At 52.0% G+C, this 27,887-nt stretch overlaps 6 protein-coding genes across 6 annotated transcripts; 3 read left to right on the top strand and 3 right to left on the bottom strand.

Moving 5' to 3' along the window:
• Nucleotides 1-1,357: 1,357 nt before the first annotated feature.
• PG994_009097 (3-oxoacyl-reductase) lies at nt 1,358-2,199 on the bottom strand (the record flags this gene model as incomplete). Its single annotated transcript, XM_066860506.1, has 3 exons — nt 1,358-1,462; nt 1,530-1,742; nt 1,801-2,199. The coding sequence occupies 3 exons, from the start codon at nt 2,197-2,199 to the stop codon at nt 1,358-1,360; spliced, it is 717 nt and encodes a 238-aa protein (XP_066714095.1).
• A 1,376-nt stretch (nt 2,200-3,575) lies between these two features.
• PG994_009096 (uncharacterized protein) lies at nt 3,576-5,265 on the top strand (the record flags this gene model as incomplete). The annotated part of the gene is made up of 2 exons (XM_066860505.1): nt 3,576-4,097; nt 4,174-5,265. 2 exons carry the CDS (start codon nt 3,576-3,578, stop codon nt 5,263-5,265), a joined length of 1,614 nt encoding a protein of 537 aa, XP_066714094.1.
• A 440-nt stretch (nt 5,266-5,705) lies between these two features.
• PG994_009095 (uncharacterized protein) lies at nt 5,706-9,010 on the bottom strand (the record flags this gene model as incomplete). The annotated part of the gene is made up of 6 exons (XM_066860504.1): nt 5,706-6,157; nt 6,358-6,402; nt 6,567-6,637; nt 7,181-7,792; nt 7,861-8,125; nt 8,185-9,010. 6 exons carry the CDS (start codon nt 9,008-9,010, stop codon nt 5,706-5,708), a joined length of 2,271 nt encoding a protein of 756 aa, XP_066714093.1.
• A 1,117-nt stretch (nt 9,011-10,127) lies between these two features.
• On the top strand, nt 10,128-11,366 carry PG994_009094 (transcription initiation factor TFIIE subunit alpha; the record flags this gene model as incomplete). Its single annotated transcript, XM_066860503.1, has 1 exon — nt 10,128-11,366. One exon carries the CDS (start codon nt 10,128-10,130, stop codon nt 11,364-11,366), a length of 1,239 nt encoding a protein of 412 aa, XP_066714092.1.
• A 621-nt stretch (nt 11,367-11,987) lies between these two features.
• Nucleotides 11,988-13,950, top strand: PG994_009093 (uncharacterized protein; the record flags this gene model as incomplete). Its single annotated transcript, XM_066860502.1, has 4 exons — nt 11,988-12,220; nt 12,284-12,837; nt 12,965-13,427; nt 13,512-13,950. The coding sequence occupies 4 exons, from the start codon at nt 11,988-11,990 to the stop codon at nt 13,948-13,950; spliced, it is 1,689 nt and encodes a 562-aa protein (XP_066714091.1).
• Nucleotides 13,951-21,838: 7,888 nt separating this feature from the next.
• PG994_009092 (uncharacterized protein) lies at nt 21,839-22,698 on the bottom strand (the record flags this gene model as incomplete). Its single annotated transcript, XM_066860501.1, has 2 exons — nt 21,839-22,284; nt 22,353-22,698. The coding sequence occupies 2 exons, from the start codon at nt 22,696-22,698 to the stop codon at nt 21,839-21,841; spliced, it is 792 nt and encodes a 263-aa protein (XP_066714090.1).
• Between the last annotated feature and the right edge of the window lie 5,189 nt (nt 22,699-27,887).

Here is a 27,887-nt window from a genome sequence, read left to right as displayed (position 1 = left end):
GTATTAATATGAGCAGAGCCAGGCAAGCAGGTACATTGGAAAAGGAGCTAGGCTAGGTACCTAGGCTAGTTCCTCATCTCGATTAGTGCCTCCCAGATGCCTACCGACACGTGCCATCTTAGCGATACCTTCCTCTTTTAAATCCAAGGCTGGAGACTGCATCAATTTCATTGCCAACCTTTCTTTTATCATTGGCCTGATGACCTATGTGGTCGGTAGGTTTCTTATGTACGCCCAGCAATCAGACATACCCACACCCACACAGAGCTCGAGTCGATGACGCGACTTTCCTCTCGCTATTTATTCCTGTTGCATCGTACATATATGTGCAAGTCCAAGGTTGCGTATGGGCCTGTCCGTCGGGGCCAGCGGGTTGGTTTGCGGCTCCTTTTTGTTTCTACATGCAGTATACGCGTAATTGGATATCATTGATTATTTCCCGGTCCCCCTGTTCTGCCACGCCAAAATCAGCATCAACCCCACAAAGCGTTTGTGTTTTGAGCTTAGGTACGCTCACGGCGATGGATACTTGTTTCTCAGGGACCCATACATTCAACCCGTTCCTAATCACAATCGGCCATGTAATAAGAGTTGTATGCGCCGTAGAAGCCCCCTATCCATCACCTCTCTGTGTATGGGCATTTGGCTCCCAAGAACTGGAAAGCTAAGTTTTCCTATATTATCGATATTGGTAGGTAGTATATTCCGGTATAGCTTCGAACCGTGATCAGGAGAGCAAGCTATTGAGTGCTGTATGCCAAAAAAGGCAAATATATGTAGTGAGACCGTATCTATATATAAAACTTTCCTGTACATAGTAACCAACCCGAGCTTCCGGGGTGTATTACGCGTCTAACGGCAAAAATCATCATCAGTACCCAGCGTAGGCAATCTGGTTTTGTTGGACCTGTTTTTCTTTTTAGCTGATAGCTTGGTGAATCTTGCAGCTCACGATTCAGCACGCTACATTCCATGTTTTGGTGTCACAACTTGGCATCCGATGCCGCGACGCATCCCGGCCAATTGGGCCTCACCCGATGTGCTTTCCGGCACCGCACATTGATTTGTCACTTCAATTCATCCGATTTTGATGCCACCACCGCTGGCGCTAATCACACTGCCGGTGATCCACTTGGCTTCGGCGCTGCAGAGGAGTTCAACCACATCGGCGACATCCTCTGGCTGGCTAAACCGGGGAACGGACTGGCCTGGGAAAACTTACTTCTGAGACTCAGCCACCATTTCGGGACCACAGTTCATGACGGCCTCTGTCTGTGTTCAGCCGACGAGCACAGCATTGGCAATTATTCCTGCCATGAATTGGTACTGATGTACTGATGAGAAGAGATATATAGTCTCAGGTGGTATGTTGGCAACATATCTTTTCCTCTTTGCCGCCAAAAGCTTGAGCCCAAGTGCGACACAATGACTCTCCTGCCGACTTTCCCGCTGCGTACATAAGCTATGGATCTCATCAAACAAATCGGTTCACATCAAATTCTCAACTAGCACATGTGAATGGGCCTCACTAAGACTGTTCCGGATTCGGAGTGGGTTCTATTGGATATACTGACCTGTCTGCTCCATGGCTGTTTCGATCGGATTGAGGAGATATAGATGATACGGCTGTTGAGCTGGAAAAAGCGACGTCGAGCCAACTCGTCCACAATCATGACGGGTGTCTGTATGTTTCCCAGAAGACTATGCTGGACTTCCTGGACGTTCATCTCGCCGATGGTCCCCTGGAAGCGAAGGCCAGGTCAGTAATATGGTCGACACCACTTTTCCGGGTTTACTGACAGACATTGGATCGGAAGCACTATTGATCAAAATACCGACTCGGCCATTAAAGGACTCCTCTTCTAGTTGGTTGGCGATTAACGCCGAACATCCTAGGGAGAATAAGTCGGCAATCAGACCCTTAATCCTGAGCTGAATTGGTCTCTGACGCGCAGTGCCCTTGTATGATTGGGTGACCTCGCTGTCAAGAACTGATGATATCAACTCGAGGCTGGCCTCGTTCGTACATGTGCCGAGAATGGAACAACCTCGCACAGCAAGATGCAAGGCATTTGCCAGACCAATTCCACGGGAAGCGCCGGTGATGACGGCAACACGACCGACCAGGTCCAGTCTACAGCATGACACCGACTGCCCAGAGGCTAACGTGGGGGCATCTGATGTGGAAGAAGCGGCCATTGTGCAATGTAGTGACGGCTTCTAATCCTGTTAGTCTGCCATGACCGCCATTGCGTGAGGGGATGTTGGGGGTTGTGTTAGCTGTGTTGATACTGACGAGACAGATATCTTAAGAAGTAATAGTAGAAAACCATATGTATACATAACATACAGATGATTGCCTGTGCCGGCTCAAGTCTTGGTGGTATGTTCTACAGTCTGCCTCTGAGGGTCCAGCTTGACTCGATGTTTATCCCAACTACTATCGTATTAGCAATTACTTTATTATGATGGTCAGGTTAGACTTGGATGCTGATGTTCCCTCGATACTGGGCGGGGTTAATAGTGCATGCGTACTAACCAGGAGCCCGTCGGTAGACTTTGGCGATGGTTTATCCTATATGGGTTAGTCGATACCTTCGTTCCTCCAGCTATCAATGAGGTACAGCTCAAGGCATCACCACCCCGCTCCTTGAACCACTTGATGCAGTATCGTCCCCAGAAACAGTACGTCAAGTTTCTGACCCGATAGACTGGATTGCTTCCATAAGTGATGGTGGGGCGGATCGTATATTCTGGTCGGCATGAGAATTCAATTCAAATCGAGTTAGCTTCACACCACTCACGTCACATCCAGTCACCTAGCGAGCTTTCTCTGGTAGGGGAGGATGAAACTCCTTGCTGCTAACTACCTAAGGTAAATATAAGTATAAATAAGCTCTTGGTATAGCCGCAATAGTGAAGCAGTCGCTATGCCCCCTTTCATGTCACGCCCTCTAACACTGCACGTAGGTACTCACTAGGTTGGCATAGCGAGTAAGACCGTTTCCGCAACATGACTGCTACACTGAACTTGGGTGAACTGCCCTGACTGACCCTTTGGTTTGCATGGTGAAACCAAGTCCATGTCGATCTCATGATCAGGAAGGAATAAGGTTGTCTTGTTCACCTTACCCCCATCTGTTATTCAGCTAATGGCAGCTACCCCGCCATTTTAGTGTGCGAGACGAGACGAGACAAGCCTGCGAACCGAAATCAAACCTGGATGCGACACTTTTCCACTTTACCCAAAGTAGGCTTAGTAGATTGGCGAGGCAAGGGAAGGCATCTTCCATTTATTGCCCGCATTGATCTTATCTTGTCTGAACGACGCCGACGTCTGCTGCTCGGGGTGTGGGAAGATTTTCTCTTAATACATTCCCATTGAAGTCTTTCATTGCCGCAAACTACTGCACATATTCAATTCTTGCTGTACTCAATCCGTCTATAGGTCTTCACGCCTGTCTGGTTCTGTACGAAACTCACAACATAAGTTAGCTACTATCAGTCCTTCAACGGCGCCTTGTCGTCACTAGTTACTGGGTATCCTTTCAGCCACCCCGATACTCCGAGTGACAATGCGGCTGTATTTCCTTGATACCTTTCCGGTCATATCTTTGCTCGTCACCACATCTCTGTCATACCCGCAGAATACGCCTATACCCGGTGTACCAACACCACAATGGCTACGAGAGTCGGCCATCGCGGCCATTCTAGATGGTCCTCACAATCATGACTCGAAAAGCCCAGCAAGGCCGGCCTTCACTCATATATGGGGATTGGATTTCTGGCCCTTCAAATCAACCCGAGACTCTCGGCGGGATAACCATACGCCGAAGAATCCCGATATGTACAGAGACCATGCCGTGCTGCGCTTTAGTCTCAGCACGCCCGACGACAGAACAGCATTGAGCCGGGCCGCAAGAAAGATGAATATTGATGTATGGGATTCTGGCTCCAACTTTACTGACATGAGGGTCTCCAGAGAGGGAATTCGCCCTTTCCTGAGCACTCTACCGGAGTCATTACAATCTGCCTACAATGTCTTGATCGATGACCTAGCCAGTGCTATCGCTGCTACGTACCCGCCCACGTCTAAAGTCCAAAGGCAATAAATATGTTGGATCGGCCCTGAGGAAAAGCAGCGCCACCCCAGAAGCGACTGAAACGACCCAGTCAAAGAAGCCAAAGAGTCATCAACCTGAGAGCCTCTTTTTTAGGAATTACCAGCCATTTGAAACCATCGATACGTGGCTCTCGCTACTGCATTCCATGTTTCAAGGAGACTTGGTCGAGAAGTTCAGTATAGGCAAAACTGCTGAAGGGCGCGACATACCGGGCCTACGGGTTGGGCTTGGTCCTAAAGGAAGCAATGCTGACTCGAGTACTCGGAAAACGATCCTTATTACCGGAGGACTACACGCAAGAGAATGGATCTCTATTAGTACTGTCAACTACCTCGCTTGGTCCTTCATAACGTCATATGGGGAGAACGAACTCGTCAGCAAGATCCTCGGCGAATATGACATCGTTTTCATTCCCGTTGTGAACCCGGATGGGTACGAGTATAGCTGGACTGGGGATCGTCTTTGGCGCAAAACGAGACAAGAAACAACGATGCCGTATTGTCCTGGGGTTGACCTGGACCACGCCTTTGGATACCAGTGGGGCCCTGCCGAGAGCCAGACCGAGCCTTGCTCCATTACGTACGGAGGCGAAGGCCCCTTTCATGCGGTCGAAGCTGCACAGCTAGCACAGTGGGCGAAGAACGAAATGCAGAACAATAACGTCAACTTCGTCGCTTACTTCGATCTGCATTCTTATTCGCAGCAAATCCTCTGGCCTTATGCATATTCCTGCTCTGCCAGGGTGCCCAATTTGGAGAACATGATGGAAGTCGCCATGAATATAGCAAAGTACATGAGAATATCCAGCGGCGACGTCTACACTGTCGACTCTGCGTGCGAGGGTTCGGTAGCAGCCCAACCTGGCGCCACATCAGACGATGATATAGCTTCGAAACGTCGAGTCGAGCTCTTGGGAGGCTCAGCGCTGGATTACTTCTTTCACGATATGAAGGCACGCTACAGCTACCAGATCAAGTTGAGAGACACGGGGACGTATGGCTTTCTTCTCCCGCCTAGCCACATAGTCCCTACTGGCCAGGAGATGTTTCAAGCGCTGAAATACTTCGGAGACTACCTACTCGGAAACAACGGACACGAATGGATGCAGACTGACGATGATCAACGCGTCTTGGAATTATAGGAACCCGTTTAATGGGTGTCTTTATACTGGTATCGAAATATTGAATTACCTATGAATCTATCAGCACCGTAAAAGGCTTCGTTGATGGCATAGGCATTATAGCTGACTGGTTGGTCAAATGGACTACGCATGACGAGGGTTGGGTTTTATCCTAGCGGTGTCATTGCTCGAAGGCGAACGGAGTTGGGCTTATTGTCATTAATCAACAGTTGCAAAGTAGCGTTATGCATTGCCTATACCAGGCTTTTCCTCAACTCTACCTCACGAAATAGGAGCGCAATGTGACAGAAGCGTAATGCTATATGTAAGGGCTCGTCTAGCTTTGTTTTAAAAAACGAGATCTTGAATTGCGGTATATGTTTGATTACTACATGCAGAGTCTTGTAGCTATCGTGAACAAATTCTCGGATCACCCACGAAGCCACTTGAATCATGGTCGCTCAGGCCGACGCCCCCATGGCGAACTGCACGCTGGTCCACAGCGCCATGCCCTTGAGGGCGAGGTCGCTCAGCGCCGCGACGAGGAAGCCGCCGAGGCGGCCCTGGGGCCCGCGCTTGGCGTAGCCGACGGCGTAGGCGGCGCGGGCGGCGACCCAGACGCCGCCGAGGGCGGCGGCGGCGGTGGGGTAGTGCAGGCCCGAGATGAGCAGGGCGCCGAGGAAGGGAGTCTGGTTCTCGACGAAGTTGCCGTGCGCGCGCTGCGCGCAGTTGAAGGCGTAGGCCTTGGGGTCCTTGGCGGCCTGCTCCTCGGTCGCGTACGGGATCGGGTACTTGAGGCCGCTCGCCTTGCGGGCCTTGGCGCTCAGGAAGAAGTGCAGGACGTTGACAAGGAGGGAGCTCGAGGCGGCAACGAGGACGTAGCTGTTGGGTCGGGGGGCGGGGTTGGGCACCCCTTGTAGGTTAGCCAACAGGGTTTCGTCACACACGGGTTAGGGGTTAGGTAAGTTCCGGCAATTGGGAGAAGTCGTTGGTGGTTGGTTCTGAGGCTGTTTTTTGTTGGTTTGCAACGGGTACCCGCATGGAGCAAGAGCCGGGGAGAGACGACGCCATTGGGGACTAGAACGGAAGAAGGGAGAACATGAGAAAACTTACCCGTATTCGTTGGGAACTTTGCAGAATCAAAGGCATCTTGTGTAACTTGACAGACGTCAAATGAATTTGTTAAGAGAAAGACTGGTTGGTGTATAAAGTTGACTTGTGCGAGATGAGGACAGTGGACGGAAAGGAGGACGATGGGATGTCAACTTCATATATATCCACAGCGTTTTTTCCCTTTTCCTGCTATTGATGCATTTTGACACTAAGTAGAAGCCATCCGTCAGGTTCTATCTCCATCGGTTCACTGGGAGGGTTCAGCGGTGCATCCAGACGGCTAGACGGTCAATAGGGCATTGTGTTTTTATTGTGGGGACCTCGGAGATGCCAACTACCCGGCGGCATCATCTTCACAACACTTAGCCTATCGATCATGTAGCTAGGAACGAACTGCCAGCACTGTTTCAGTTCCTCTGGCATGCGAACCACTAATTACTAATTACCTTGCCTACTGAGTGAGAGTGCTCAGCGCCGAGATGATCTTGGACGCGGCCTAATGCATGCTCCGAGGCCGATCTGCCGCTCTACTAGGTAGGTACAGTAGGTAAAGTAGTCTCCGAGAAACCCCTAAACCGTATTCGCTAGAGCCGGGACCATAGAACCAAAGCGCAGGTTTGGGAATTCGGCTTTGATTACCAAGCAACTGTAAGCTTTATTAGGATTGAGTAAACAGTTTCGTTAGCACTGGCGAAGAGTCGTGGCAGTGCATCATTATCAGTAGCTCAACTCTTACTTCAGTTGAAAGTATGCAATACCACCATTGCTGCATGTGGCCACAAGCTCCGAGTCCATCTTCTCTTAACGAACTATGTATCATCACCCCGTATTCCTCTCTTCGGGTAGCCGCCACTCTAGACCAAGGCCTTTGAACACTCTCTGCTCCGCCGTGATCATATCAGGGGCTGGTGCGCCGTCGGGACCGCTCTCCATATCCACCCAAGAGCCGTCAGTCCGGCTGCGCACGCCGCTTGAATCAAACTTCAGGCGTTTCTCCGTCTTACAATATCGCCGAAGGTCTCTCTGGAAGGTCGTGCCGCTCGTCCAGCCCAGAACCGCACAGCCAACCGTCTTCCATGGAGCGACGATGATGTCCACACGCCGGTGCGGATTGGGATTCTTCGCAGCCGCCGAGCGGTCCCATTCCGGTTCTTGCCATACCACCATTGCTTTGTCCAGCGTGTCGAAGCCGGAACCTGCCTGTCGCCCCTCGCCTTTCCACGGCAGCGGCTCCTGTCCGCGCTCAGAATTTCTAGTGCTGATCGTTAGGATATGAGTAATGTGCCCGGACTGCGCAAGGGCGTTGACAATTTTGTCGATGAAGACCAGAGTAGCAGCCGCGTCTCTGTGGCTGATGACAACATCCACGTCGCCACTTTGGGACTTTCCTCTTCTGTAACCTCCGACAAGCACCATCTCATAGCCTTTGTGAAGTCTATTGGCATGTTCTAAAATGATGTCCGCAATAGACTTCACTTCGGCGCGGGTATCTTGAGCAGAAACTCGTCATAGTACTTGACTCCAATTTGCTGGACTCGGCTGAGCTGGCCCCAGCCGTACTCCACGATGTCGTCCAGATCTCGCCAGCCCCTATTGTAGAACTCCCGGGCTGTGGTCTCGCCAACACCCCAGATTTCGTAGAACAGTCTCAGCACGCTGAGATGAGCATCCGACTTCGCATTCTCAACCTCCTCAAGGCAGCCGTTGGTCTTCCATTCATGAAAGAGGCTCGCTATCTTTGGGCCACAGCCTGGAAGATGATCGACCTCTACAAAGACAACATGTCAGTGCAACATGTTCCCTAAAAGTGGATTGTATCCGCCGTACCTCTTCGGTTCGACAGTAAATGCGGATATGCCACCACTGCAGCGATACATGTTGAGTAAGCTCGGACCCCTATTTTGTCCCCCAACAAAGCTCTGGTAGTTCTGATCTCCTTGAGTTGCTCGATAAATGCGCCATTAGGGGGATTGGGAAGTGTCGGCCTCTGGCAGGAATATGTTGTGTGTAAGAAGTCTGGGATCGGTGGTAGATGTTCGTCTATGTCATGCTCTGAAGTTGTCTCCTGGACAAGCGCCGGTCGCTTCAGAGGCACCGCTGTCCTAGGATGATGCGAGCCCAGGCTGTAGCCGTGTGGTAACTTATGCTTCATCGCCACCGCCGGAGTCTCCCCGGTGTCATCTTTGGTGAGCGTGGGGGTATTCGAGGAGTTTGAAGGCACTGTTTTACCGTGCTGGCCTGACTGCTTGAGGCCTCGATAAACTAGGTAACCATCCAAAGGCAAGACTTTTCCTTGAGAAACCGAATCAGTGAACCAGGATAATTTCACAACCTGCACCACCCCTTTCCTAGAATGGTCCTCTTCGTCTGAGGCAGTTCCCGAGCCATCCTCGGGCAGGGCGTCGTTAGAAAGCCTGCGGCGCTTGGCCGGGGGCGGATGATTCGTGTCGTCGCCAGCAACTTCTTCTGTCACGACTTTCAGTCGTCTCAGCTCGAAAAGGGCTCTCTGTTTCTTCGAAATCTTGCCCAGGACTACCTCTGCTTCATTGATGTCATAGGTTAACGAGGGTATCTGGCTTTGTAAATCAGGTAAGTGGTCCGGATCGATATTGGTCGCCAGTAGGTAGATTGGGGGGAAATTCAGTTGGGACATCCTGGAACTTGAGCCGCGAGCAGAGCCGGCTTGATGCGCCAGGAGCAATTTGCATGCTGGAGAAGCCCGGAGACCGTCATACACGGCGATGCAACCACGGCCGGGTGGAGATGATGGTAACAACGGCGGATCCGCAACTAATGCAGCTCACAAATTACTCCAGTCTGCCAATCGTCTGTAGGCCCGTTTTCCTTTTCCAGGTCTTTAGAAGATTTCTTGTTTGAAGGATGGACTTAATGAACACAACGCGATGTTGCCAGGTTCACGAGTCACAAGCAGGACAGATAAATGTGTGTACTAAAATAGAAGAAGCATCGATGTCGCCATTGCCCACTGTATCTGGCATCATAGGTAAGCAAAACACTTCGCTGTATCGTACCTCGAATAGCGGCCTGCGTCAAAGTACTTGAGAGTATAGAAGAAGGTGCCGACCACAGCATGACGGCATGATTTCCGCACCTTCGATTGCTTACCTAATAAGGTAAGGAAATCATCTGGTAGATGCATTCAGTGGATCGGCATCACCTAACTATAGAACAAATTGCTAGGCTAATAAAAAACTCACATCTTCTAGACTGGCTATCCTTTTAACCGCTAAAAATAATATAATATTAAATAACTCTCGGCGCGTCGTTATATCCAGCGTGGAATGTAGTAGGTAGGTACACCCATCAATATCGGAGGCGGAATTTCGAAAGACCGGGGAACTTTCATTCCGCTGCAGGTGGACCTACCTACGAAGTACAATATAGACATCTGAAAATACTCGCATAACCAATTAATGGCTGGACGCCAGATACGCGGTTCCAGCAAGATCAACATTCAATATTTTGTAACGTTTCTATCTATCCGTATGTTCATTAGATGTTAGTATGTCACCACGTTAACCCAGCTTGAAGAATTTGGCAAATGGTTATTGTTTCAGTACACGAGCGTAAACCAACATGTCGGATTGTATGGATCTGACTGGCCGCATTGTCCGATTAACCAACCTGATTATTCCTTTGTGAGCGAGACGACCGGAGAAAGCTTGCCCATCGCTTGAGCGGAAAAAATAAGAGCTCATTGCGAATTGCGAACTGCCTGCTCCCATACCTACACACAACATCCGCACACCATGGATAAAGCACAAACCCTAGTGCGGTCGGTTGCGCGCGCCTTTTACGACACTACACAGTTTGATCCAAGGCATATTGTCATCATCGATGCTCTGATCACCCACTCGGCCCTCCGCGACGATGATCTCTCATATCTCATGGCACAGAACACCAAAGATCTCCACAAGATCTGCGGCAAGCTACGCGAAGATCGGTTCATCGAAGTCCACGTCAGAGCTGAGCTCCGGGAGGGCCAGCAACGCCCCTCGAACCGAACCTACTACTACATCGACTATCGCAAGGCCATCGACGCTATAAAATGGAGGGTTTACACGTTGGACAAGGCTGTACAGGGTAACGCGGTGCCGGCTTCCGAGAAGAAGGAATACTTCTGTTCCTACTGCGGATCTGACTGGACGGCCATGGAGGTCTTGGATAAGATGGGACCCGAAGGCTTCATGTGCCATACTTGCGGCAGCTTGCTCCAGCAGGATCCGGAGCGGCAATCAGGCGGTCATGAACAGTCAACACGGCTCAACAACCAATTGAAGTTCATAACCGACCTTCTGCCTGAACTGGACAGCGTTCTAGTCCCCGAGATGAACTTCGAGAAAGCCTATGCCTCGGCACGTCCCGTCGAACGAGATGCCACCAACCAAGTAGCAGCGTCGGTTGCCGTAGACTCGAGTCTCAAGCCCACAGCTGTCAAGGGTATGGCAAACACAGGACCGACCAGCATCGCTATCAACATTACAGCCTCGGACGGGCCTGATGACGCCACCAAGGAAGCCGAGAGGGTCAAGAAGGAGAAGATTGCGAAACAAAATGCCCTGCCGGAGTGGCACACTACTAGTACTGTCACCGGCGCATCCTATTCCGCAGACGCGTCGACCTCGTTCAAGAAGGATGAGGACGGGGACAAGAAGCCCCAGCTCGGCACTGCCGAGGAGAAGGAGGATGCCGCGATTGATGACATGTTCAAGCAGCTTGCGAAGGAACAGGCGGAAGCCCGGAAAGCGGCAGAAGACGACGAAGATGAGGACGAAGAGGACGAAGAAGAGGACGAGTTTGAGGATATCCCCGCTGGCAATACCACTGCTCCTTCCAGCCAGAAACGGCCAACATCCAGTGGCGATACCAGCGCAGCTAACACACCGGCCTCGGGTCCAGAAGAGCGTCCAGCTAAGAAGGTCAAGGTCGAAGAGCCTGCAGATAATGGCGATAGCGAGGATGAAGATTTGGCTTTTGAGGACGTGTAAAGAATGATCTGGTTAGATTTCTATTTAGATCTGAATGGCAACAACATTGCCTTGCCTATTGGAGCATCACGTTCACTAATTACCGCCTAGAGCAGTGACGTTCATTCTGCTAGAATGAGGACTTAAGCCATTAGATAGCTGTCGTTGGTATTCGACTCGCCCTATGGGATAATAAATAATCACGAGGTATCATTATTCAGTTAGCCCAGTAGAATAACAAGTATCACAAGATATTATTATTCACTTAGTCCAATAGAATCACAAGCAGCTTTAGGGATAACCTATTGTGTCAACATCTTCATGTATGTACTTGCCAGAATCCAGAGCATTGCCCCAGGAGTGGACTTCCTAACCAAGAGGTGAATTGAACAACTTCATTGACTTCCCATTTTCTGAATGTTCACAGCCAGCTTCGACGGCACCGTCTCCCCACACGTACACCACGGTGGTAAATTGCGCTGCCGTTCTACCGACCATCTTGACGACTACTACCGTGCTGTTCTCTTGATGACTTACCATCCCGCTCTCCAATTGGCGTGACCATCTTGAGTTCACCTGGTGGCCGTTTTACAAGAGGACCACCTACCACCTACCACCTGATGGCTCATCCCAAACGACGAGATGGCAGATCTGGGCAACTGGCTCCGGTTTGGCCCTCGATCAAGGACGCCAGTCACGCCGCGATCACCCGTCTTACCAGAACGGTTCAGTACCCATGACACAGAGGAGCAACGCAGATCCGGCCCTACTCACATGTCAAGCTATCACAGTCTCGCTACGCATGCTTCCTCGACGCCCGAACCCCAGGACCCCGCAAGCGCCGATCTCGTCGTCAACAATCAAGACAAAGTGTGGTAAGACACTGCGCCCGTGTACTATGACCAGAGTGCTTGGCAGTGCTGATGGGAGAATCTTAGGTACAATCCATCATTGGACCAGATGGTCGAGGCGCTTCAGGTGAGCATCATGACCGATGGGAATCTGGCGCAACTGCCGGTTCACCTGAACTCGTACGTCCTCCGCCTCATCGAGGGCTTCAGCAATTGCCAGGAGGAGCTCAGAGCCAAGAACGCCGCCCTCGGGGAGGTTAAGCGCATGCGTGAGGACGCCTTCGAGGATTTCACAGTGTTGGCAGAAGAGTTCCGCAACCGTGAGGGACAATACAAATCCGAAATCAGACGACTAGAGCTTCTTCTAGCCCAGAAAAACGGGCTCGAGACGGTCACGTTAGCGAGGACCAACAGTATCTTGGACAGGAGTCAGCCAGATGCCAGGAACTTCGTATCTCGGCTACAGAAACGACGCAATGGGGCGGCTGCTCGTGACGCCGCATCGCGAGCCGTAGCGTCGCAGCCTGCAGTCTCGTTCTTGCATGGCCATTCCTTGTCAACGGACGCGGAGGTCTTGAGAGTCTTGGACCAAGGCAAAAGAGTTGAGGGAATAGGCAGTGGTGATAGCAAACCATCTTCAAGTGAGTACCTGACCCCAACAGAAAGCCCCCTTTTCGGTTCCATGCTGCCTTGGTGGAACGTACTGCAGCAGCCACAACTGTGGTTCATGCCCCCTAAGGAAAGGCTGACCATAAGGATCCTTGTCAGATATCCTCAACACCGAATTGGACGTCAAGATTAGCGAGAAGTTCAGACTGTTGGATGCAGCTAGAGCTGGGGCTCCCAGACGCAAGCCCAGACTTAGAACCGGATATGCGGCTCTAGAGCCAGGAAACACAGACGCCAGATACTTGCGGACTATGTCAACAGCGCAGTCGCAATTAGGTACAGGAAGCTTAACGAGTAGTCCCGAGCCTGCCAAGGGTGATACCGAAGCCACAGAGGCTCAGAGAACACCGAGTGGGAGAACTAGTGCTAAAATAGACGGTAACGACAGCGACGATTCTAGCCCTTCAGAGCGTGCTGCGTACGAGAACAGCAACGATCGGGTGTCAATGCCTCGTCGCAACGGTGGCGCCACTCTAGAAACGAAGAACGGCCGAAGATACAACGTCGCTCGGGAAAGCCGCTTCTCTTTTGCGGGGGCGATGATGATTTTACCACTGGAGCCGTCAAAGAAAGTACACCCCAGCCGAACGAGGACGGTTCTGCCGAGAAACGTGGCGTGACGGCTCCTACGAGAACGTATGAGCAGGTTCGGCAATCCCCAAGCCACGCCTACAGAAGCCTCTAAGCCCAGTCCCTTCTCGGCGCGCCGCACGTCGACTCCTCACTCTCAGGAGGGCAGCATCGCACGCCAGCCACGTCCGCACCTTGAGGGCCGGCCGTTGACGTGGAGCCGTAGCCCTAGAGCTCTCGCTAGCACTACGCCGACGCGGACCGCCGAAGACGTGTTTGCCGGTATCCGCACCCACGACTCTACGGGGAGCATGAATACCGTGATAAGGGCCAACTCTTCACGCAGCAGCCCAAGTGTCGGCTCGCTCTCGTTGGCCGGAGATACGGACCTCAGCAAGAGTTCCCCGAATCCGCGGCCGCGACTGCCAGGCCCGCAGAGCAGACGAACAAGCGCTCAGATCGCGGCCTCCCTGGCCGTATCGCGAGACAAAAGCCGACAGTCGAGCCAGACGTAAGGTCTGATCCCAGTAAAACCAGGCGGTTAGGAAGTTCTGGATGCCAAGAGTATGGCGCGGCGCCCTGTCGGAGGGACTGCATGCTGGCAGAGAAGAAATGGCTTGATGAAGCTGTTTTTAACGCATTCAACACTAAAGAATAAGCTTTGGCAGAGCAAGTTAGTGGACAATGGGTTGAGCTGCGAGCAGGCGTCTTCACTTGCACTAGAAGCTGTCACGACTGGGTGCACGGCTGGTGTGAAGGCACGTTGATGCTAGGGGCATGTCGAAGGAACGGTCTGAGTTGAAGGGAAGGGTAGACTTCTCAGCCTAGATAGCCTTCATACATAGCATGGTACGCGTTCGATAGCTCCAACGATGGCTTCTACTAACAGCTTTACCTACCGACCATGCTGAAGTGAGGCTTGGACTTGAGGACCCCTCTGACGGATACGGCTCTAGACCTTTTGGCCTAAAGTGTCACAGCAGTAGTGAGCATTAGAGAAACGCCTCTGGCTGCATTTGAACTCCAGCTCTCCTCCGCAATGGCGGCAGCTGGAACCTGGTTATGTTGGTACATCGCGAGCTGGCCTGTTCCACATCCATGAGACCAGAAGGGAGAGAGAGAGACCATGTAGGTTAGGATGATGAGGACGCTCGAGTATCTCGGCAGACTACATCTGACTTAGTCTAGCTCTGGCCGGTTCACCTCCTCCGTGTTCATCGTACGAGGAGCTAAGTAGGGACATGATGGTACTGCGAGTGAGTCTCCCCATGTCATATCGAGACAGTCAGTCCGTACCTGGCGCTGCACCGTTTTCCCCGCGACCCTAGCCTCAACCTTTACTTAACTGTCAGCATGGGGTAGGTACGCTGGCAGAAACAGGTAGGTATCGCATGGCATCATAGAATCGATAGTGAGGCGAGTCGTCGCGGTATGAACCATTTCTACGTCGCGCAGAATTGGGTTCAATAATAGGCATGCCTGGATGTCTCGGCGTCGTCGTGGATGTGAGAGGCAAGAACCAATGAATGACCCAACTACGTGAATGGCTTCGAGCGTGCATGTACGCCATGTGTATGCGTGTTTGTATATGCTGCTGCTCTTCCGAACTTGTGTCTTGTCTTGTCCTGTCACCCCCTCTCCGCCGTCGTTTGTCGTCATCCACCGATCTCTCTGGCGCCCGACCCGAGGGTAAACACGACATTTGCTAGACACTGTGTCACTTGCGCGTTCTGCAACGCGATATGCGTGTTTATGGTTGTGTCCCCCTCCCCCTTCTCTGAGATGCACGTGCGGATGTACGTGTACGTGTACGTGTACACATTTGTGTGTGATCGGACAAGCTACCTTCTTTTCCCACTGGTGGTGGCAGTGGCAGTGGCAGTGTTGGTCTTGGTGTTACTTGATTCCATACATCTCTTCAAATCATATCACCGATTGGATATGGCCTGCTATCCGTCGTTTTCCGAAACCAGAGGCAACGCAAGGCAACGGAAACGGGCTGCGGGCGGCTAGGAGGCCGGGAGGGGTCTGGCCGCCTGTGGCGCTCTGCTGTTGCTGCTGTTTGCTGGGTCGTCACGATACGATCTGTACGACAAACCGTACATGCACTTCCTGCGTAACCCCAATGCAAATGTACGTATACATTTGGGTGGATGTGTATATGTATGTGTTTAAAACGTGTGCACCCCCAACATCCCCAATGAGAGGAACTTCGTATAGTGACTGGAGATAAGCTACACGGATGATGGGAACGAGGAGGGAAAAGTAAGCAAGGGAGGGTGTCACCAGATCGGTCGATAACCGAGTTCTTCATCCCTGTCCGTAGCTGAACCAGATCGCTGGGATATACGGAATACAAACACATCTACTCGGCATCCTCCCGGGTAGATACTATAGATGAATGTAGAGAAGGAAAAAAAAACGACATATACTCATTTCTTGAGGTTCATGCCGGCTCAAACATTCGTCCTTTTTTTTCCCGCTTGATCCACCGGTTCGTCACTAGATATGTGTGTCGGGCGGGCTATACCATGTACTTTCCTTTTACTTCTTCTTCCTGTCTCTCCAACCCTAGATGGATGCCTTACTTTTTTCTTGCAACGTGTGTGTTGTTGCTATGGCGGTATACGATCTGAGGTGGATCTCGCATATGCAGCCCGCAGGAGTAACAGATAATGTTTGCTTGCATAGGGGCCATCCCTGCCCCAATCGGTGTGCACAATGTCTGAGATGGAAGAATGTGGCAGGGTCAATCTGGACCGTTGGCTGCTTGCCAGATGGGATCGAAACGGCCGGGAAAAGGGGGCAGGGGTTGAGTGGGTGGCCGTGAGAAGGATTACACACTTATGTACTAAGAATAAGGGGTCGAGGGGAGGACGGAAGCACAACGTGCCGGGGATGGGAAGGGGACCATGAAGCTGAGGTTCAGGCCACAAAGTGTAGATGGATATTGGGCAACGGTTGGGCACCTATTCATGTAGGTGATACAAATCTGTAGAGATGCGATCTTGCATTGATCGCCCATTTGGCATTTTTTTTCTGCTTATTTTCTCCTTCATTTTCCCACCGTTTGTTTTGCTTATTTCCATCTCTATTCACAACGCACTTACAGGGGCGCCTGTCATGAGCAATCGCATCGTGGCCTCTGATTGGTTTTCGTGGTCGGCGACCAGAAAGAAGCAAAGAAAACCCATCTCCTTGTCAATTGGCGTGCGGGATACCACCCTCACTTAGACCCGGCAGGGTTCCAATATACAAAGTAAAGTACCTCAAATTAATAAGGTGGGATGAACGTTCTTTGATCGACATTTCCACCCCCCCCCCCTTGTCAGGCTGGGTTCCTCTGCTCCCCTGCCACCTCCAATCATGAACCCTGTGCAGCTCATCCAGCCGGCTGGTAAAGACAGAAGAACGGGTACGCCATCCACTGGCCCTTGTCCCTTTGCAGCCAATACGGGGTCCTGCCAGCCCCCAGCCAGCCAGCCAGCCCCTGCAGAGCGAAGAATGGAGCAGCCCCAGCAGCAGCCCCAGCCGGCCAGCTGATGGGCACAATTGGACAGGGGGACCATGGGCAACGAACAAGATGAGAGCGGAGGAGCGAATGCCAATACCTCATTAGACTACTGTGCTGCATGCAATATAGAGTCACTTGACAGCCTATCCCAGTCCAAACAGTAGACCGCCATGGACGCTCTCTCAAGACAACTGAAACACCAGCCCTGGCCGTGTTGATCCTGAAGCCGGTGAAGCACAGCACAGCACATCACAGCACAGCGCAACAACACACGGCCCTGGCTGGGCGGAAGCTGCATGAATTGTTTGTTGTTAGCTGAGTCACTAGTCGGCACAGCTCTCTATAAATGGCCCGAAAGTGCAGAAACAAGGAAGTAAAGGTGCTACATATATAAGCAACCAAGCAGGTGGGTTAGGCGCCTCGGGCGCTCGTGGCTCTCCAAGTGGGCTACCGGTTTCCCGCCGAGCAGCTCTACCGTTGTTGATGCTGTGTTATTGATGTTGTTTAAACTTGACAGCATGTTTATCCCCAAATGTCGAGGCGGACCCCACTGCAGCACAGAAACACCCCCTGTCGACCAGAAGAACATCGTCATATCAATAGTCGCATGCTCACCGGGTCACTCTGGATCAGGATCAGGCAGGCCAAGAGCAGCAGCAGGCCCAAAGTAGAAAGACAGAACTCTGCAATTGCATTAGTGGGTAGATGAAGGAGACAAATGCACAGATCGACTACTACTGTCCATCACTGCTGCTGGAGGAGTCTCTGCGGTAAGTATAGCGCACCTACTAGAGACCTGGGTCCACCCCTCCAAGCAACGGCGGAAGATCATCATAGATGATTTCTGCTGCAAGTCCATGCAACCTGAAATGGGAACAGAGTCGAAACAGGGCATGATGCAAGAGAGCACTAGACTGCATTGAGGAAACAGAAGGAAGAACCCCTTCATCTTCTTTTCATCATCACCAGCACCCTTTTCCCCACCGTCTCCGTCGCCGATTAATGGTGAACCGAAACCAGTTCAGACATGCTCCGGAAACGGCATAGCTCCGGCTTTGCCAGTCCCGCGATCGATAGCCTAAAAACACAGTAAGATGACGAGAGTAGAGTAGTACAATTACGCAAGGGGAAGAAGGCCAGCCCACGAAAACGTTGAAACGGTCAGCTTGGGCTAACGGATTCCTTGCCTTGCCTTGCCTTGCCTCGCCTTGCGTCACTGCTGAAGTCAGTAGGTAGAGGTTACAGTAGTAGGCGCTGATTAGCCACACTGCAAGCCTGACATGAGGATGGATGAGACGAGATTGGCAGATCGAAATCTGTGCACCACGCCAAATGTGTCAATCTTGAACTGACAGACAGTCTAGGTTGTGTCATGTCTTCAAGTACTTTAACTACGACAACAGCGCGATGCACTGACGCTGACACCGGCACCGACACCGACACTGACACACCACACCACCCACACACACTCAGATCTAATCTCGTACAATCCAGTCAGTTGCACTCGGTTTTCCGTACTATCGAAGAGCCTAATGCAAGGGTCGGGGTTGCTGGTATTGCAAAGAGAGACTTGGGTCCAGGCTCGGAGATTCCAACAGAAACTCGCATACACCAACGTGTGTGCACGCAGATACTGTTTGTTCACTTGCCAGTGAGGATCTAAGAATATCGTTGAGCCGTTGAACCCAACAGAGATTTAGTAGTCAATCGAGACGATTGAATGCGTGGCGGTGGTGGGTGGGCAAAAGGGTAGGTAGCATGTCGAGAGGAAGAACCCATGTCGTCCTATGAGTTGTTTACAGTATATCACTTGCACGCAAGGCCAAGGCAAGGCAAGGCAATCAATCCAACGAAAAGAACCCGAAGGAAGGGTAGGGGAGGGGGGAGGATGTTATGCAAGGGTTGGATACTGTGTACCCTGCCCGGCGCTGTGCCCGAGGAAAAGCTCCGATGCGCCTCGGCCAATCAGTCATATCATCATCATCTGTAGTCGTTGTGGACGATTGAATCGTCACAATCGTGCATTACCACATGCGTGGTAGGGTACACGGCGAAGTGAAACGACCAACTGGCCATGATGGTCGGATGATGGTCGGATGATGGTCGGCAGGCACACCGGGCAACAGTGTATGGCAAAGCCTTCCAATACACTTAAGCTTGTTTCACCGCAGTACGAGGGGAAACGTGGGCTCTGACTGTGGCCCGGCCTGTGTGTGTGTTACACGGTAAGACAAGAAAAGAAAAAGGATCTGTCCGAATGCGTGCTTTGATCGGTGTTCGGTGGGAAGGAAACCAAGCAGATTGTCAATCCACTGAGCTGGGTCAGCCATCTTTCCCACCACATTAGTAGGAGCTCATCATCATCACCATCATCATTACCAGCAAATCCACTATGCAGCCAGTCGCATGTGGTTTCTTTTGAGGCGGTTGTTTCCTTTTCCTCCCCTTCCCACTCCTTCTTCTACCGTTCTAGCGTAGTTCGACTGCTTTCAATGCGAATCACCTCTTGCTCACTTCTCCTACAATGTAATCCCAAATCTTAATTACAGCGGGTTGCAGGTGCGGCGATCGGGTTTTTTTCTGCGCAAATTGGATATGTATCGTAACTTGGGACTATTGGCTGCCGAGGGGATTCCTGGTTGGGCGTGTGAAGGGGGGTGGGAGTGAAACGGGGATCCCTAGTCCATATCAACGGCCGTTGTGTTGGATCTTCAGCAACGTAAATTCCAAGGGGGGTGTCGTTATTACGGCTGTGACTTGGGAATGGGCGTCCCAGGGAAACAGAAACACAAGACAGAAAAAGAAAAGAAAACTTGCGCCTGCTTGCCCCACGCAAGGACCATGTACTGAGCACACGGCCCCCCCCCCCCCTCTTCCCCCCTTCAGTCCAGTTTGCAATGATCTGCCCGTTAACGGTCGATCAGCTCCCTCTCTGTCGGTAACATCCTTATTTTGTAGGTGACGAGCTAATCAACTCACTATTCTGCCCACCCTCCATCTCTCCACCGAGAGAGTGAGAGCGAGAGAGCAAATAAACGAATGGTTGTTTCGTTGACGGGCCAAAACAATACCACCACTGTCGTGATCCCTTAAAGAATGCGTGCATTTTCTGACTCTGATGACAATGCATCTCCATGTGTGTCTTTGTATCTCTCGCAGTTGGCAAGCGATGATTTTCTTGCTCAAACTCATCCGGATTCAGCAGGGCACATCAGCTCACGCACGTAACGGACGCACACACATGCACACACCATCGCGCAGCAGTTCCGCACACGTCTTGCTCTCTCTCCCTCTCCCTCTGAGAACTGATGCCCGTTTCTTGTTTCGAATATTCGGATGGTCGGCGGTGGTGGATTGGGCAGGGGGCAGGATGGCATAACAATGCCATATCATGGCATCCATAGCATCCATAGCACACAGCCGCCCGTCCGCCAACCCGCCCGGAGCTTTAGTTTACCAGTATCAGTCAGGCGACCAACAGGAAACGTCCAGCCGTTGGAAAAGGCTGGGCAGGGCCGCCCCCGGATGCGTTTCTTGCCTTTTCGCTCTATCTATATTGCCTCTCTCTCTATTCGACGCCCTTGCCGCCGACCCCGTTGCCCCTAAAGCTCTCTTAACGCAGCGTTGTGATCGTCGCAGCTAGGACGGAGAGACCACTACCTGTCACTCTACTGTAGCCTAACGCATCGTCGTTTCGTGTAAGTGAGCGTGCGTGGGCAGACGAGTGAGTTAGTGAGGGAAAGGGGGAAAAACCTATTTCCCATAGGGCCAAATGCCCGACACGCGCCACGCCCGCCGTTGTCGATCGCTCTACCGGTCGTCGTCCCCCCTAATCCTAACAGGTTGATCCAATTCCAGGTGAAGAGGCTACTGTAGCTTGCTGTGTTAGCTCGGGGGGTTCATCATGCCAATTCTACGTTGTTTAGTGACCGGGCGCCCCCCTTTCTGGGTTTTTTTTACGTGCGCAAAGCGGCCGGTGTGACGCCGTTGACACCGCCGTCTCTCGAATTCTCGCCCTTGCCTCCGTCCCTCTCTACCCACTCACCTACCTACTTCACCTAGGCCAGCCTTTCCCTCGTCCTAGTCTGTAAAGTCGTTGAGCAAGCAATCTTGGGCTGTCAGCTAGACGGGCAGGTAGTAGGCGTAATAGTCCCGAGAATAGTGCAAAAGACCAAATTGGGACATGGACTAGGCTATAACTTGTTCCCAACACGGTAACCTCTTATTCGCTTCTTGGCTGTAAAGGGCATAGAGGCACCACTTGGTGTGGCTGGATCCACGTCTTTTCAGATTAGTGCAACTGTCTTTGGGGCCTTCTGCTGCAAAGTTGGATATTGTGATGTGACTCGATTCATCAAGGGCGACTGGCTGTGACGCATCATCATTGCGATAGGGCTGACACAGTTCTGGCGACTTGTACAAGGGCAATGATCTCATCACTCCCAATAGTGTCTTGGATATGGTGGCCAAAGTGTTGTGTCTAAATGCATCGTCTCATGCCCCCTAGTATGCTAAGTAGACAGGAAGCAGGTGGGTTAAGAGGTCATAATCATAGTAAAACATCCGAAGCAAAGAAAACTGGCGAGGGTCACGATAGGGCAAGTGACGAAACGTCGATGGAGAATATATCGAATTATCTCATTAGGATAAAGTTCATGACAGTTTGTCACATATATGTGTGGTATCGCTTTTGTGAAGACTCGCTCAATAAATCCGTCTTCTCCCATCCCAGCGACCAGCTCATCCAACGCCGAAACTCTGTACAGTTTCCAGGAAGAGCCTGTTCCAGCCCAGGGTATCCTTCTCAATATGGTATCGACGCCCCCTTGGTGTCCCAAACCCCGTAAATACATTTCCCCCAACGCCCATCGGAAACGCCTTGGGCGCGATTACGTTAGTAGATTCCCAATCTTCATTTTCGAATCCTTTGATGATGATTCGCTCTGATTTCGTAGCGAGCCCGACGCGACGGGAGAGTTCGGTGCAGTTGGCAGCTGCGACGGCGCCTCCAGCTTGGCCCGGATTGGCGGTAACCGCATGTCCGAACCGTACATGACCGGTATTTTCGGGTACGGTCTGTAGTCGAAGGGGATTGGCGGCGAGCACCCTTCTGGGCGTCTCTTCAGGGGCGGCAGCTCAACGTCTGGATGCCCCGCAGACGTGGGGGATGTGGTGTAGTGTGATCCGCTCTCGCCCTCCCAGAAAGACTCTCCGCCAGGTGAGGTGCCCGATGGCGATGGCAGGCCCGAGTGGGCGCCCCAGTATTGCGGGAACCGCCCTGTCCCGGTCGGTGACAGCGTCGGGGGGTAGACAGACGGGTACTGTGATATGGTGACTGGCAGCTGTAGGGGCTTGGGTCTGTGGTATGGAGAGTGTACAGAGTGTACCATCGACTCGTCGTACGGGGGCCGCGTCGGCGATGCAGTCGCCGGCGACGGTTCATGCTCCCGTTCCACCAGTTTTTGACGGCGTTGTCGCTGCGATTGTGTAGTCTCCGGGCAATCTCGGCCCACCGCTTGCCGAGTTCCGATACCAGCTTCTCGATAAGCATGCCTTCCTCCGGTGAGATGGGGTCGTGGTTGAGGGATGGCTTGAGGTTCTGGTGGTAGCGCTCTCGACACTGCTTGGGCGTCCGCGAGTCCAGCATCTGTGCGATCTTCACCCAGTTCAGAGCCCCTTGGCTGTGTACCAGCTCCATGAGTGTGTGGTCCTCCTCCGTGGACCACGGTCCTCTCCGTTGGTTCGCCATATTGTTGCTGTGCTACCACAACCGATTCTTTTTGTAGTAGGTGTGTTTAACTGTCGACGTTTTCTCGTCGAGCAACGGGTCTTTTTGCGATTGGTGCCTGCAAACGTTTTGTCCTCAAATATAGCAAAGTTTCCAGTGGACTTGGTTACGTCTAAGCGTATATTATATCATACAGTTCGATGAAGACGGGGTTGAGTGAGAGTGATTTGGTATCCGCAGTACAAGGTATATAAAGTTCAGAAGATGAGGGAAACAACGGCGGAGAGGGTATCAATGTACAAAGTCAATAATAGAGAGACAGGAATCGAGGAGTGATATAGATGACATGAGATCGTCTGGGGTGTAGCAGGCTAGGTCTGGAATGAATCGGAGGGACGGTATGATTTATAAACGACTATTGGAGTTGGGAAACCAGACATAGGTATGGGGCTGAACCAAGGTCAAGTACATAGTATCCGTGACCAGGGGCGTCGTGGGAGACACCCACTGGTATTACCCGACTAGAACAGATCTGAACAGGGCTGATGATTAGCAAAAGCAATGTCTAACAGGGGGTACATGAAGAGATTGATCTGTGTACAGACTGAGCTGTAGGTCACAGGAGGTACGACACTTAGTGGGGGAGCGGCGGGCTGGCGTCGAGGACGCAGGTAGAAAGACCGGGGCCAGCTAGCAGAGTCGATGAGCGACGCAGGCATGCTGGCCTGACGACTAGTGTACCGAGATAGGTCGTAGGTAGAGCAGGGCCAGCATGGAACCTGGAACCCCCCGGTACTGTGTACTACTACTGCTGCTGCTGCTGCTGCTGCTGCTACGACGCATGTGTGTGCGGTGCGGATGGGCGTGTGCCTGCCTGGTTGGGGAAAACCATGAGCAACTGCCAGCTAGCAGCATCAACGCCCCATGGATAGATGAGGCAGGGATCATGGCCTAAATCTCGAAGCCATAGAGCAACCGGGGAGGTACAGGAATCGTTAGGGTACAGCCATGGGAGGCAGAAGGGTAACTTGGGAGGGGGTGGGGATAGTAGGAAGCATGGACAAGGGGTCGAGGGGAGGGAGTGCTTGCATGCACCGAGCGACTCCGCCGTTCCAGCACACACCCACTCCCCCTAGAGAGTATGTCGGTAGCTACATCATTGTAGGCATGGAAGTATTCCCAGCGGTATTCTGCAGCTCTTGGAATAAACTTCTGCCACAACAAGAGCTCTCATCAAGGTGTTCAGTGTCCACGACTACGTAACAAGTAGCACGGCCTCTCGACTGTGACAGACGAGACAGTGTGGGTTGCCACGAGGTAGTTAGCGTCAGATAGGAAAGCTATGTAGGGGCCAAGTCCAAACTCGCCCTCTCCCGTCCTTGCTGTCAGTGACAGCCCACACCATGAAGTTAAGTGGTAGAGGTAGTAGTCATGCCTCTCTCCAGTCATCAGAGTTTCTGGGCGGCAGGCGTAAATTTGAGTTCTTCTTGGCCTAGGTCGGTTCGAGGGGAGGCTCTAAGACGCCATGGCCCGTGGTAAGAAGTAAGAAAAACGCAGGGCAGCGGAATGGCAACTCTCCCTGGAAGTCTATTTCTCGATGACAACTGATGGGCGAGTGGGAGTTAGCCCAAAGGGGAACAGCTAGTCGCCAGCGTCATCAACGGGCAGTCCCAGATAGGGCTAGGGCCGACCCAGCCGGTGGGATGAGCGGTAGAAGCGGCACTCGAGACAGACAAGAAGCATGTACAGAGGCATGCACTTCAGTGGCTCAGTGGCCTCCTCGCTGTTAGGAGTAGACGGTCAAGCCATGTTGGCCTTGGCAGGTGCTCCCTCTTACCACGACTAGTACTACTTGACGAGACCGTCTTGGTTTGCGGGCCGAAGGGGATCCTGACGAAGCATTTCATTGATCCAAATCTCATTCGTGATTTCTTGTTTATTGGCAAGGGCCAACGTAGCAGTAGACAGTGGCCTAATCTACCAACCTAGGCAATGGAGGCCGAGATTCAACAAATTCAAATTCTCTTTGCTTTGCTTGGTGCCAGCGGTGGGTGGGTAATCCAGAAAGGGAAGACGATGCCAAGAGGATTTCACCTTAGACGGCGACGGCGACGATCGTATTTTGGGTGGTGCTTGCTGCTTCTGTGACGTGTGCATTTTCACGGCACAGGTACGGAGTACGGAGTACTGGAATGAGAAGAAATCCATACCTACCTCCTAGGTAAGGAAAAAGCAACGGAAGGAACATTGAAACGAAACTTAGGTGGTGCACCCCCAAAATCCAAAATGCAGTGGTTCCAAGGGAACGGACCTCCCCCACCCCCCGTAAAATTATGCCACTCAGTTCAATTTAACTTTTCAGCAGGGCAGTTTTACCACCTGCAGCATACCAGACATGCCAATATCACCACCCTGTTACTTACCACCCTGGCCTGCTGGGATGGGGGTATGGAGAAGGGGCGCCTAGGCCGGCTGTTGATGTTTCCGAACAGGTACCTACTTTACATAGCAGATGGGCAACCAAGGCTCGCTCGGGCCTTGCCTTCCATGTTGACGGTGATGATGATTGCCCAATCCCAACGGGGAGGTTTTCATCATCGCTGTCACCATCCGCAGCGATCCTTGTCGTCGCTGGTCTATATGCGAAGGATGCCTGTTTCAATTAGTTCTCCAGCGATCGACGGAGGGCTAAGATTAATGACCGTGGATAGCTTCAGTTGCCGGGTATGTAGGGAGGTGATTGGCACACGGGGCTGAAGCCGCGACTACGCTGAGATCTATATGTGACTTCCCATATAAACGGACTGGATTAGTAGTATAAATAAAGAAACCCCTGATGATATAGTATGGTTCCTCGTATACTATACAGCCTGCGTCGGGCTGATGGCAGGGTTATCCATCTCAGCTGTAGCCACAGACTATCCGCACTACCTCTTCCACTGCCCCGGGAAAACAGTGTGCGGATATGTATCTGTAGAAACGTTCGCGCTCGCATTACCGACAGGCAGGCGCAGCAACATGGAGTGTACATGCTTCGTATGTAGCAACAGGAAACATCCACCCTCACATCCACAGCTAATGGTGAAACACGTCGACCACTGTGCTGCTGCGTGGCTGTGGTCTGCATTGTTTTCGTTTCTTTTCTAGTTTCGACCAAAGTCCCACCTGAGATGAAATGCGAATGGCTCATCAGGGCTCATGGCTCAGCGACATCCGTGTTACATTCGGTTTCTTCCACCTCTGGCCCACCAGGGGGGGTGGGAAGCGGCCGCATCGAGGTACCGAACCGAGCCAGTCAGCACGCACCCGCCCGTCGACCCTGGAGCTTGTCTGGTGTTAACGAGACAGGCGACTGCGACTTCTCAGCGTGAGCGTTCCTGTCTTCTGATATTGGACGGTAGCTCTCCTTCACTCGTGCATGGACACCAGTGCTATCTACATGCATGTATTCTACATCATAAACGCCGGCGGCAGTTCCGTCGCTTATTGCCAGTGGGGACTAGGATCACGAGCGGGAGAAAAACGGTGACAGCTGAAAACAACCGGGGCAGGCAGAGAGCGAGGGAGAGGAAGGGACTGGGAGGTAGGGAGGGAATCCTCGCACCGGTGGCTTCCAGGTCGACCCAGGCTGTTGGGTTCTCCCAGACGGCTGCCTGCATATAACCGCTCCAGGGGATTGCTTAAGATAGAATGGGGGCAGGGAAGGGGCAAAAACAAAAGAGCTGGTGGAGGGTGATGATATGATGCTTGTCGACGCATCCATCCGTATCATCGCTCATCCCCGACCTGACCGACAAGCCGACTTGCACAGCTCGTAAGCCTACACTATAGCTGAGGTAGATCTCCAACAAAACAAGCCGGAGGGATGGGCAGTTTTTGCTTTTAGCGATAAATAAGTTGGCTCAATGCGTGTCCAAATGGCCAATTCTTGTGTGTAGCGAACCGCACAAGGCGATAAGAAAGAAAGAAGGAAAGATAGAAGCAGTGCATGTTATTAGTCTAGGTTCATGGCGCACATATCCTTTCACAAGTCGAGTCGTCCGTTTTGAGCAAGATGGCGTATATTCAACATCAACAACCTTCCTTGGCCCGCCAGCCTCACCAACGAGCCAGATGCCAAGGCCTTCGCTCTCTCGCTGGCATTTTGTGTTTCTTCCCGGCCTTCTTGTTTCGATCTCGCTTGGATTATATGGTTGCTGTTGTACCCGGCTACCCCGAATTAATCCCTCAAACGGCAAAGGAAAAAATGGATGAAGAATTCCAAAGATGGCAATTATCGACGTTCGAATGCTGCTGAACGGGGCGAGGGCACGAACGAATGAGAGGCGGCGGATGGATTCATGTGAGGATTGGTAGCGGGAAGGGGTCCCTTTTGGCCTGCTGATTGATTAATGATTGATTGATTGCCCTCAGGGATCCATCTCTCCCTCGAGGCAAACACGCCCCAGTCTAATAACCTTGTTACCCAGATGTAGTTCGTTCAATTCAGCCTCACTGCGACGCTACCATGCGATGCACTTATGTGATGATCCACAGGGGAGGGGGAGTGACGCTGGCTGGCAGGCCGGGAGAGTCGGAGTCAGGTGCCAGTGATGTGCTGTCAACCCAACGGTGGATTGCTGATTGATTACCTACACAAGAACACGCAAAACATGCCCAATCTCTCTCGCTTCTTCGCATTCCTTATTCATTCCGGCCACGCAAGTGAGAAGAAGGGAGAAGAAGTAGAACAAGAAGAAAAAGCAGCCGTGATATATAACTAAGCAAACAGATTGTATGTGTGACATTGAGCGAGCCGCAATCCATATTACATAAAGCGGCTACACTAACTAATACAGAGGTACGATAGGGTCATTGTTTCTCATGCACATCATATCATGGCATGGGCATCAATGGCATGGTCGCTGAGGGGTCCTCCCGAGCCCTGACCTACTTTAAATGTAACCCTTGATCGGTGAGAATGCCTGCCGAAAGATCGCAGCGAGCAATTACCATTTGCGGTTCTAGTTGCGAAAGCAGAAACAGGAATGAGCTGGGTTTGGTTCTTGTTCTGGTTCTGGGTCTGGGTATCGCAACAGCCGGGACGCAACGGGCGGACACACACAGTGCATACCGTATGAAAAACCCACACTCATACTCCACGTACATGCAGCCTGCATCTGCATCTGCATCTGCACCGCACCTGAAATTCAAACAAATCAATCAATCTG

The sequence above is a fragment of the Apiospora phragmitis genome, assembly GCF_038363925.1.
Source record: "Apiospora phragmitis strain CBS 135458 chromosome Unknown utg000008l:1.0-3514335.0:1.0-3519231.0, whole genome shotgun sequence".
NCBI lineage: Eukaryota > Fungi > Ascomycota > Sordariomycetes > Amphisphaeriales > Apiosporaceae > Apiospora > Apiospora phragmitis.
Note: the sequence above shows the minus strand (reverse complement) of the source record. Positions and strands in the feature narration are given on the sequence as shown.